Here is a 12498-nt window from a genome sequence, read left to right on the forward strand (position 1 = left end):
TCAGGATTGTCACATTCATGTTAGCATGGTGTGTTTCACTTTCAGTGTATCAAATTTATACTTAATACAATGGAAGGGAATGTGTTTCTTGTAATTAAATCCAGATATCTGATGTAGTGATCTGCATAATTCAATGCTGAAGGTAATACATGAAGTAGCCAACATAGACGGACGGTTGCTCATCCTTCATGTTGTGAAGCCGTAGACCAGGGGTCTTCAATCCTGTTCCTCCTGTCCTGGTTGTTTTCCACCTCTCCCTGGTGCAACACACCTGAGCAATCGTTATCTAGCTTCTACAGACCTTGCTGATTATCTGATCATTTGAATCAACTGTGTTGCAGCAGGGAGAGATGGAAAACCTGCTGGACACCGGCCCTCGAGGAACAGGATTGAGGACCCCTGCCGAAGAATGATTAGGTCACATTATGTTCCGCAGCCGAAATGCAAATAGTTTTACTTGAAATCCGAATGGCTGTGGACCCAAATTGGAAATGACAGGTTATGGAAATATGACTTTTTAATTACTCCAGACAACTTATTCAGAGGCACAATAATCCTTTGTGTGAATTATAGATGTTACTTGCGTTATGAACTGGAACCTGCATTTTGTTGACATGGTGTTTGCTGGTGTCCAGTTTTATGAGAGTTACAGACTTAAGCCATGTGGGATCACCAATTGTTGCATCTTAAATGATAAAATGTTACAAATCTCTCTTCCTACTAATGTAGATGGGTAGGAGGATGAAATATAATGGTCAGCAACAACGTACAATCATATTTTTTGCTACTCGCTTCGGACTGTAAGCCATTGAGCAGTCACAAAAGCTCTGAGGTCTATCATTGCATACACATTCATAAAGTTACTGTATTTATTTTGGTAAAAGAGGTTGGACAGTCTTTTTTTTTTGTTTTTTATTTTTACCTTTAATCAGACATAGATCCCAGTCAAACCCTCATCTAGTCGACTACTTTCCACGAGTAACCACATCATGGGCTAGTTGCAAGACCTTGGCTTGGTGTGTTGCGATCGTCCAACATTGCCAAATAAGGGTCCCGTCCAGCCATTGCACCTTTTTTCATGAGACATTTGGCTGATTTTACTGCAGACTCTGCCTTCCCATTGCTCTGGGCGTAACCAGGTCATGATGTTCTGTGTGTGAATTCCCATGCCTGGCTGAAACGTGTAAACTCTTGGGAGGTATATTGTGGGCCGAAATCTGATACCACAATATCTGCAATCCCTTGTCGTGCGAAATGTGCTTTGAGTTTTCGAATAACTGTGGCACTCGTAGTGTCTGGAAGATAATCTACTTCCCAGAAATTGGAATAAAAATCCACAGTTAAGTAGTCCTTGCCATGGAATGAGATCAAGTCCGTTCCTACCTTGAATGATTCATTTATAGTAGACAATTTTGTGTTAGGTTAATTTTTTTACCTGACATGTTTAGATGAGTTTTCGCCTTCTTCAGAGTGTCAAATGATGGCGTCTTGTGACTCGTCTTTGTCATCTGATGTTCCATGAACGATACCTTTGCCCAGGGTCTGTGTAGCATGCCCTCCAACCAAGAATGTGACTTTACTGATGATTTTGTGGTTTATTTTTTGAGCAACATTTATCCTTAACCGTGTAACCTTCAAACCTAATCACTGTAATAGCTAAAACACAATTCACAACACACACAAATAATTAGCTGACTTATTTTACATTCAACACTCAATGTTTACAAACACAAAATACTAATATACAACATTTACACACCTTTTGCCTCTTTGGAGGAGGCGCGTTAAAGAAATGTTCGTTTTTCTTACGCTCAATATAAAACTCTTGGCCGTACTCTTTGTTAAGTTACCTTATGTGTAAACTGTACTAAACAGAAAGTTCACATTCAAAATCAAAGCACATAGTTTAAACCGGAAGTAGCACCTTTCAATGCAAATTTCAAATGAAAATAAAATAAAACAAACAAAATCACTGCTGCTGTTCCAAAAACATGAATATGGTTAGTTACACTCCCACCAAAATTATGAGTCTTAGTGTGCATTTGAACAACTGTAACAAATAATTTTCAACAAATAATTAACACTTCTAATCGTGAGCTTGTAAACATTACAATAACAAAACTAGGTTTTGCACAGGGCGCTCTACAATAGAAGGCCTACTAGTGCGTTGACCTTTGTCATTCAGTTTCTTATCTCCAAAGGAGATTTTCACTCTTCTCACGAGTCCGTCCTTGCCACTGACAGTCTCCAAGACTCTGGCAAGTCGCCACTCTCCTCTGGGTAACTGTTCGTCAGGATCCAACACATCGCCTACTTTGAGATTCCTTTTTGGAGGGTGCCAGCGCTGCCTGGCGATCATGTTGTGCAGATACTCGCATCTCCACCGGCACCAGAACTGTTCAGCCAAAAACTGAACACGACGCCATCTCTTTGCGCCATAGAGGTCCTCCTGTGGGAACACCCCGGGAGGGCGCAGTGCAGCGCTCGATTTCAGGTGCAAAAGGTGGTTAGGAGTGAGAGGCTCCAAGCTGTCAGGATTGTTGAGTTGTTTCCTGCCTGATGTAGTGACAAAAGAACCAAAACAGTCCATGCCGCAGTATGTGAAGGGCGTAGATGGCTCTAACCGTTCAGCAGGTAAGTCGCTCATTCTCTGGCCCTCTGGAGCTCTGCGACAGATGACTCATTGGTGGATAAAAGAAGCAACAGGTCTGCTCATGCCAGGGATCCAGTAGCTATAGGATCTGAGTTGATTGATGGTGAAGCCTTTTCCTTGATCTTTTACTTCATCATGACAGTGAGCTATTATAAGCTTTGTCACATGATGTTCCTTTGGAATCACAATATGGTGCTTGATAGAATTTTTGATCGATGACAGTCCCCTCCGACCTTGAGTAGACTGTCTGCATCCATGAATGGATTAAGGTGGTACCTTTCCTGCAAGATCCCTTTGCCGTTGAGCACATATGGCGCCAAGAAGCCAAGTGTGTCGTAGATGGCTGCAACAGTAGACAAAAATTGTGTTGCTGATTGGTCTTTTTGGTCTTTATCTTCTTCAATACTCCACAGAATGCCCAAGGTTCTTTCTTGTGGCAAGTCATTAAATGTGAGTTGTGTTGACAGAACATTCAGAAGGAGGAATATTTTGTAGAACAGCATGACTGTTCAAGATGAATTCATCAGCCCTCCTTGTTTGCATATTTCCGTGTCCTCTTGCGCATGTTGTATTGCCTTTTCAACAATGTCTGTGTTGCTGTTTTTCCACCACAGGAAACACAGGTAGTCTCTATCACACTTGTGGACATGAAACAGGCGGAACATCTCTGTATCGCACATCAGAGCAATAATATGTTGCCTGAATTGTTGTAAGATGCCTGTTAGATTGTTTATTAGGTCTGGCCCTGGAAGAAGATGATCGTTCAAACTTGTACTTGTTTAGCTCGTCATTCTCTACTTCTTCGACGTCACCCCTTTCAATGATGCCTTTCATGTATGCATTGTAGTCATTTTTGTATTTCTCGTCTTTGTTGAATTTTCGCTTCAAGTGTGAAAGTCTGATTTCAGCAAGTTTTCTGTTATCGGGTAAGTGTGGTCGTAGTTTGAATGGTAGAGGCATCTCACAGTGTCCTCCTTCGTTTTTCCTTATTCCTTCTTCTAGCTGGTTCAGAAATATGAGATCCTCTTGTGAAACTGTTTTGTCACTTGCTTTACAGTCCTTGAAATCTGACACTAGCACTTTAATTACATCCATGGGAGTTTCATGAGGTAGTTCTTCTATAGTAACTCTGTGGCACAAACTGGATTCAGTTTCACTGGGCGATGTGGTGGAGCCACCAACAATACTCCACCCGAGATCTGTGCGGATTGCATATGGTTCATTGACTTCTCCTAGCAGAACTTGTTTTGGAGCTAAACTTCTGGGACAGTTGAATCCGATGAGGAGTCTAACGTCATAACTCAAGAGAGGTGGTAATTTGTCTGAAATTTCTTTAAGGTGTGGCCATTGCCTTGCTGTGTCACAAGTGGGTATATTTTCATAATTAATTGGAATGGAGTCCTTTGTGAATGAGCAGGGAAGGTCAATACGAATGTCTGAGTTATACCTTCTCACACACAGGCCAGATACTCTGTGACTCTTGACAATAGAGTTGACACCAAGTATGGTAGTTAACTTTAACTTTACAGGGTGAGGGACTGCTTGTAACTGGTTGCTTAACTCTTCACTGACAAATTTACTTTGTGTGTCTAATAGCGCATACGCTAACTGTTCTTTGAATGGATTCTGGACTGTGGACACCCATACTGGAACTATCATGATGTGTTATTTGAATGACCCACCATCGTTACGTTGAGAGCAGCTAACAGGGGTCGTGCCTTGTGATTTTCATTGTGCACAGAAGTTGGATGCCTTCCCTTGCAGATGTCACAATTCTGGCGATAGTGACAATCTTTGACATTATGGCCCGCCTTCAAGCATCCATAGTACAGTTTATTTTCCTTGATATATGTGCGCTTCTCTTTGTTAGATGGAGACAACTGATTCGCTGTGGTGACCCCTGATGGGAAAAGCCGAAAGGAAAAGAAAAGAAGTAGAAGATGATGTGCGCTTCTCTTCATGGGGCCTATTTGAGAAGCTTGGGCACTTAGACTTAGACACTTCATCCTTGCAGAACACGCAAGGTGCCTTTGGTTTTGTGCTGGTTGTCCTTGCCTTGTCGTTGTGTACCATGGTTTGCATTGAGAAGGCTTGACTGGATTTAATTGGTTTAGATTCTTTTGTTACTTTTCTCACAGGATGAGATGCATGAATGAAGGGCATATGAAGAAGTGACAGGGTTACATGCAATCTCAGCCTTGACAGCCATGGACTGTGCAAAGTCCTTGAAAGAAGAAAAATCTTTGCCTTCCAAAAGTGTAACTGTGACCTGTCGATTCCAACGGGCTGCCAACCTCTCTGAAACTTTCTGCAACAGCTTTTGATTCTCCTCACAGTCATTTAGTATTCCGAGACCTCTTACATGTGGTGTGGCTTGAAGACATGCATTTAAAAAGTCTTAAATAGTCCTTAAACCGTCTGCATCCTTTGAACTATCTTGAGCCATTTTGCTAAGTTGTCTCTAAAAGCTTTTTGAATAGTAAAAGGTTGTCCATAACGTTGGTCAAGCTTTTGCCATGCATCCTTGTATGCGTCTTCATCACTGCAATAAAATGTGCCTTCAAGACAATTTTGTGCTGAGCCGGTGACGTATCCTTTTAGTAAATGAAGTTTCTCAGCTGGTGAAATACCCTTGCAGTCTATAAGCAAAACAAATGAGCCCTTCCATTCAATGTAGGAGATTGGATCACCGTTGAAAACCGTGGGCATCGGCACTGGGATTCCGTTTATAGCTATGCTGTCTTGGATGGCTTAGCCCAGCTGGGAAACGTCTGTAGGAGGGGCCTGTTTGGAAACTTGAGGACCTTGATAAGATACATTGTGATATGTCGAGATAGACGCTTTGTTTTGCGATGTGAATGGGCAAAATGGTGCTATTAGATCAGATATTAATTTGTGGTGAGTGAAAGCCACATTATAACGTATTTGCTGATTTCCCATATCCATGCTCATCTCTCTAATTTCTGTCATAAATCTCAAGTTTAACACAAGCAGCTTGCATTTCCTTTTCTGTTTTTAATCGCTCAAGTTCCGATTTCTGTACATCCAATTCCCTTCTGCGTTGCTCCTCCGTGTGTCTTATTCTCTCCCCTTTGATTAATTTCATCATGCATTATTTTATATTCTGCTACCTTTGCTACTAGTTCAGCAGCTGCCTCCATCCTTTTTGCTGTGATGCTTGAGGTGTCTGCTTACCGATGCTTGATTGTGAAGCCGTACCATTGATGGAAGGAGCATACTCACCACACCTTTCTCTATTTGGATCAAAATCATCAATTGCTGCTATTCGTTCATTGATGATTTTCATAATGTCTCTAGTTACTGCTTCACAAGTGTCCATTTTGCGTTTTACGTCAAAGTACCATCTCTTAATTCACTGTACACTTTCACTATATCGTGCATTTCTTTTTCAATGTCATCAGCCATTGTGCATAAGTTGTGCTCTGATAAGTCAGTCTTGAAACTTTCTCAGACTGTCTTGACCAGCCCTTTACATTGCTCATACGCACTAAGCAGCCTTTTGTCTCTCTTAATCAACTCGTTCTGTTGGTAGGCGAGCATTTTTCAGTTAGCACACTGGGTCGCTCTGACAGCCTAGGTAATGCTAACTCAGCTGCGTTAGCATGCATTTTCTTCAGTTCAGTTAACTGACACTCTTTACTTTAATTTCGTCCGTTAATTCTTCTCTTGATATATTTTCCGTATTTCCGTGTTACAATAAAGCTTTCGCTTCACTGATTTCTGTTTGTAGCTTTTGAGTTTGCTCTTCGACGCCGTCCATTTTCCATGTAGTTACCGCGTCCTCTTGCCGTCTAGCTGCTGCCGCAAGCTGCCTGTGCTGTTGTCGTCGTCGTAGTCCTTGACCTTCGTGAGCAGCTCGGTACAGCATGCCGAAGAAAACTCTTACTGTAGCATGCCCTCCGACCAAGGATGAGACTTTACTGATGATTTTGTGGTTTATTTTTTGAGCAACATTTATCCATGGCCGTGTAAAACCTTCAAACCTAATCACCGTAAGAGCTGAAACACATTTCAAAACACACGCAATTAGCTGACATATTTTACATTCAACACTCAATGTTTACAACCATAAAATACTTATATAAATCATATAAACACCTTTTGCCTCTTTGGAAGTGGCGCTAGTTAAAGAAATGTTCATTTTTCTGACGCTCAATATCAAACTCTAGGCCATACTCTTTAAGTTACCTTACGTGTGAACTGTACTAAACAGAAAGTTCGCATTCAAAATAAAAACACATAGCTTTCAGCGGAAGTAGCACCTTTCAATGCAAATTTCAAATGAAAATAAAATACAACAAACCAAATCACTGCTGCTGTTCCAAAACTATGAATATGGTTAGTTACAGTCTGTATTCCATGTCATGTAAGTGAAGCACCTCCTTCTGCTGTCTGGAGTCCACTGACCTGCATACATCATATTTCAATATAAAGTTTTTTAATTGTTGATTCATTTCCAGCCAGTATACACAGTCTCTCGCCCGTCTGAGACATCCTTCAATCCAGAGATGAGAAGAGTGGATGCGACAGGTCATATCCCTCCAGAGTGCATCAGGAATCACTGCTCTCTCTCCTTTGAAAAAATTCCAACCTGATGACTTCACTCATCCTGAAATGAGTAGAAATGTTGGCTATCTGCTGTGATGTCATTTTTTTTCTTTCGCCACCCTTTTTGGATTAGATTTATCAGATGTTGTAATTTCTTGTCCTCTTTTGCCACTAATCAAATTAAGGTGTCTTACAGTAGAGATGGGTAGGTGCTCTATCATATTAACAGTTTCCACCCCTGACTCCATGTCCACTTCCTGACAGTCCGATAAATATGCTCTGCTCAAAGTATCGGCTACCAACATGTCCCGGCCAGGTAAATCACATGTATATTTTATTTCTGTAGCCTGAGCAACATTCGTTGAAGCCTCTTTGGCGCACTGAGCAAGGTTTTTTTGTGTATGTTAACCATGGGCTTGTGGTCACTCTGGACGGCCACCTCTCTTCCATAGGTGTACCGATGAAATTTCTCCATTCCAAATACAATTGCGAGGCATTCCTTCTCTATTTGAGCGTAGCCCCTCTCCGTTGGTGTCAGGGCTCTGCTACCATATGCCACTGGCCTTCCATCCTGCATGAGGGCAGCTCCCAGTCCTGTCTCCGAAGCATTACATTGCAGCGTCAGGTCTCCTTGCTGGTCGTAGTATTTCAGGACTGGAGCGTTGGCTATTTTTTCTTTCAGTTGCTCAAACGCCTCTTCATGGACATCTGTCCATTCCCACATGTTTTCTTTGTGTCAGTCGTCTCAAAACTTCACAGTCATCTGACAAGTGTTCATAGAATTTTGATAGGTAATTTACCATACCCACTATTCACTGTACTTTCACATCAGAAGGTCTCAGCATCTCCCTGATGGCTCGCACTTTCTCTGGGTCTAAACACAGTCCCTCAGCTGTCAGTAGGTGTCCTATATCAGGTACTTTTGTTTGTCGCAGCTTGAATTTATCCTTGTTTAGTTTGATGTTTTTCTCCGTCTACCTCTGTAGGAACATCATGGTCGCGGATAGCTTCCTCCTGGCTTGTCCCATCTCCTGTAATTAATATATCATCAGCAATGACGTTATGTTCCCGGTAGGTTTTCCAGTGCATGACTGTGTTTCCTTTGAAAGATCTCTGGTGCTGGGCTTATACCCATTGGTATCCTGAGCCACCTAAAACGTCCAACTGGGGTTGAGAAGGTTGTGAGGTAACTTGACTCCTCTTCAAGTTTTATGTGCCAAAATCTGTGTTTTACATCACAAACGGTGAATACTTTTGCATTTGCAAGTTCTGGTAAGATGTCATCAATTGTTGGGAGTGGAAAATGGCTCAGCTTAAGTGCTGATTCAATGGTTTGAGGTCTATGCAGATCCTCAACTTCCCACTCGGTTTTCTCAATGAAACCATGCTATTAATCCAGTCTATACTTGGTTCCACTGGTGCAATGATTCCTCTTTTCACCAGTTCCTTGAGTTCCTCCTTGAGGGGTACCATCATTGCAACTGGCACTCTCTGTTTTGGCAATTTTACTGTTGGTGTACTATTATCTATTTCAATCTTATATTCTCCTTCCGTACAGCCTTCAGCTGTAAAAACATTAGAAAATTCGGTTTCTATCATTTCCATCGTCATCATTTTGTTGTAACGTTCATCTTTTTCGACAGGCATCACTTCTTTTGTTAGTATGCTGTCCACTGTCATGTTGTTCTCTTGTTGAACCTTTATCAGCTTCCTTTCTTAAATTGCCTTTCTGCCCAATATTGGAACACCTCCTTCCATGTTCACAACTTGAAACAGCCCTCGGTAGAGTTTATTATTTCTGGGGTTCCTTATTTTGACTCTAGACCACATGTGTCAAACTCAAGGCCCGGGGGCCAGATGTGGCCCGCGACCTCATTTTATGTGGCTCGTGAAGGGAAAAGCATTTGCTTCAACTTGCTGCTTCTAGCACATTTTCTTCACTTTTAACAACATTGAGATATGAGATATTGCCATTTATTACTGGCTTCTGATTTCAAAACTAGCTTTGTATCAATGAGTTGTGTGTAACTGATAATGTAAGGTGATCTATATGAGTTCACAGTCATAACGGCCCTCTGAGGGAAACCAGAACCGCGATGTGGCCCGTTCACAAAAATGACTTTGACACCTCTGCTCTAGACTGTCCCAATTGACTCATTGTTTTTTTTTATTGTACATTACCAGTACTTTGTCAGAATGTTCTAGCTTTACATCTGGGTTTAGGTGATGCACAGGGATGACATTACAGCTCGCTCTAAGTGTCAATTAGCATACCAGCAAAGAGTTGTTTTTCTGGAGTATGTTTGTCTCCAATTTGGTTCACGTTCTCTTTTGTCTCAACTATGTGGGTATTCATCATAACATCTTCATATTCTTTTTTTATCCTGCTCCTATACTGCTTTCAAAGCTCTATCATTTTACTATGTGTATTTTCTGTTTTACACATAGCAGCAAAATGATTATACTTCCCACATTTTTTACACTTTTTCCCAGAAGCAGCGCACTTCCTTTTATTCCTCTCATGTCTTGTCACAAAACTTACAGCAAACATCATCTTTGCTTGTCTTTTCTTTTTTGAGTAGATGCACTTCCTCCACTGACTGCCCTTGCAGTGTTTTACAGTTTACTCTTGACAACTCTGTTCCTCGACAAATCTTCAGGCATTTTTACAACGTCAGATTGTCTTTCAGCCGTCTCTCTCTCTCTCAGCCCATTGTCGTTTGTGCCACACACTATTCTATCTTTTATTAATGAGTCTCTTAACTGCTCAAAATTGCAGGTGCTCGCCAAAACTCTTAATTCAGTACCGTACTTGTCCACATTTTCGCCCGCTGATTGATCTCTCATGACGAATCTGTATCTCTCCACAGTCACGTTTAACTTAGCGTTACAATGTTCGTCGGATTTTCTCATCTCCCATCGATCAACAACGTGTTTAACAGTTCTCTACCTTCTTCGCCTATGAGGTAATGAAACAGCTTGCATTTCGTGGGTTCCTCCGAGTCCGGCATTGTCAGTTCCACATACAATGCGAATTCCTCTTTCCATGTCTTCGACAAATTGTTTGAATCCTAAGCCAGAATCGGGGCGGTTGCAGTCCTTCCATTGTTCACGTCGCCAGTTACTACTCACGCGCTGCTACCATGTTTCACTCAGTTTCGTTCTCTAATACAGAGGGGACGATTAAAGCATTGATTTGCTTATTTCACGCTTATTAACTTGTTAACTTTTACAGTACAGCACGTTACTTCAGTCTCTTAATATGGGGAAAACGTCACTTACTCTTCTCCTGTTCCTCACTGTAATCCGCCGCTAAGCAACATAACATAACTAACAATACTATTGTTACAACATCTAGTCATGGCTCCAGAGGGGAGGGGAGGGGAGGGGGGGCAGAGGACCTGCGTCCGGGCAAGGGGAAACATAATCCAATATTTTTGTTCGTCATAGGGTGTCCTTCGAGCCGTGCTTTGTCTAGTCCCGGAAAAAGAAGACCAAGAAGAATTCTGACAAAAACAATAAGGAACTGGCAATGGTCGATGCTCGGGCCGTAAACATAATAATAATCAATCATAATAATATGTCTTGAAACAATAACGAACTTGCCGCATCATCCACTCTGTGTGCATGGAGTGTGGCACCCCGGGATAAAAAATCCAGAGTCTGCCCTGTGCGAGAGTGAGGCAAGACTGAGTAAAACGCGTTAGGTTCCAAGACAAAATCGAGACTCTCAAAAAATGGTCTTGAGTTCTTGGGCAATCAAGAGAACTCCCAACGCAACCTTGTGGTAATAATATGGATTGTCATTTTCTCTCTCTTCTTTTCCCTTAGAACACCAACGGCGTAAACTTCTACAACATACTCTCACAGACGTCGGAAGATAAATGGGCCTCTTCAGTAGGAAAGAACTTTATTTGTAAGTTTTTTTTTTTCTAAATGGACAAATGGGCAAAATAAATAAATAGCACTTTTTGATAATCAAAAATGACAACCACACTTGCCTGCAAATTGAAACAGTTGGGGTATTTCCTTTTATTTTGCTGGTAACTGAAAACGTTCAGGGTTGACAAAAGATAATGAGACATTTCAACTTTTATTTCCACGTGTTCCCCTTATGGTCATACCCTATTCATAGTGTTGTATCTCAACCTTTATTTCGCCGAGGCATCCATTTTACCTAAGACAAATAGAACGGCACACAAAATTATGATAATATCCCAATTTACTGGGTTCATCTTCTGGGTCCATTTAATTAACACAAAGCCAATATTCTTACAAAAAGCCATCATTTATTCTATTTTACAACTCAAACAGGGATCCATGTTGCGACTCGACCACAAGTCAGATGTGGATGCAAAATGCTTGACATGTCTAAGCTCCCGTCCCGATGTTGTCCATATTGGGAAGTGCGGTTTGCTGAAAATATTTGCGTACCTCTTATCGGCTACTTTCATGAGGCGTTCAAATCCTCTGCGGTCCATTGTAGCTAGATGGGCCGACGGCGGGATGCACCTCCACGAGTACGATGCGAAAACAGTCAAACGGTAACGTGAACCAACGCGGCTAGATGACACAAGTTGGAGTCTCGTCGGTGTCGGCTGGAGAGGGCAAACTTCAGCAAACCAGCTGCGGTGAACCCAAGCGAAGCCATCCCAACAAGCTGGTCGGGTAGGTTCGAAGGGTGATGACAGCCCCACGCCTCCCATGGACCTTAAAATAAAAAAATCGCTGTCGAGTACACATGATGGAGAAGAACAAGAAAAGGAAAGAAAACGACGTAAATGGGGGGCGGGACGATGTTTCGTCCACCTCGTCCGGTCGTCAAAATCTAGCAAGGTCACGGGGATATGACGACCGTCATCCAGTGACGGTGGCCCACACCAACAAAATTTTCAAAGGAGGAAGTAGAAGGACAAGCAGGCCCAAGGGAGCAAGGATAGCAACATGGAACGTAAACAGCCTTAACATCAGCGGCAAGTTAGACAATGTTATCCAGGAGATGGACAGGCTTCGGCTCGATTGTGTTGGACTCACGGAGGTCCACTGGAAAGATGCAGAGAATTTTGAGAAAGGCGACAAACGTGTATATTATTCTGGCGGCAAGCAATGCCGCCGAGGCGTGGGCGTGATCCTAACAAAAGAACTCGCTCACTGTCTACTAACAGTTTGGCCAAAATCGGAACGTGTCATGCTAGTCAAGATTCGATCTAATACGTTTAACGTAAATGTGATAATCGCTTATGCACCAACAGCCGACTCTGAAGAGGAAGAAATCG

At 42.1% G+C, this 12498-nt stretch overlaps 1 protein-coding gene across 2 annotated transcripts in view; it reads left to right on the forward strand.

The window, feature by feature from the left end:
• scpep1 (serine carboxypeptidase 1) overlaps positions 1–12498 on the forward strand; it is a 48165-nt gene that overhangs the window by 10791 nt on the left and 24876 nt on the right. For both annotated transcript variants that reach the window (XM_088318024.1, XM_088318025.1), the window contains exon 9: positions 11054–11138. In XM_088318024.1, coding sequence (XP_088174150.1) covers positions 11054–11138 — 85 coding nt within the window. The remainder of the gene's footprint in view (positions 1–11053; positions 11139–12498) is intronic.

Source organism: Idiotropiscis lumnitzeri, chromosome 15, assembly GCF_059441095.1.
Source record: "Idiotropiscis lumnitzeri isolate Australia: NSW breed Sydney's pygmy pipehorse chromosome 15, RoL_Ilum_1.0, whole genome shotgun sequence".
Taxonomy (NCBI): Eukaryota; Metazoa; Chordata; class Actinopteri; order Syngnathiformes; family Syngnathidae; genus Idiotropiscis; species Idiotropiscis lumnitzeri.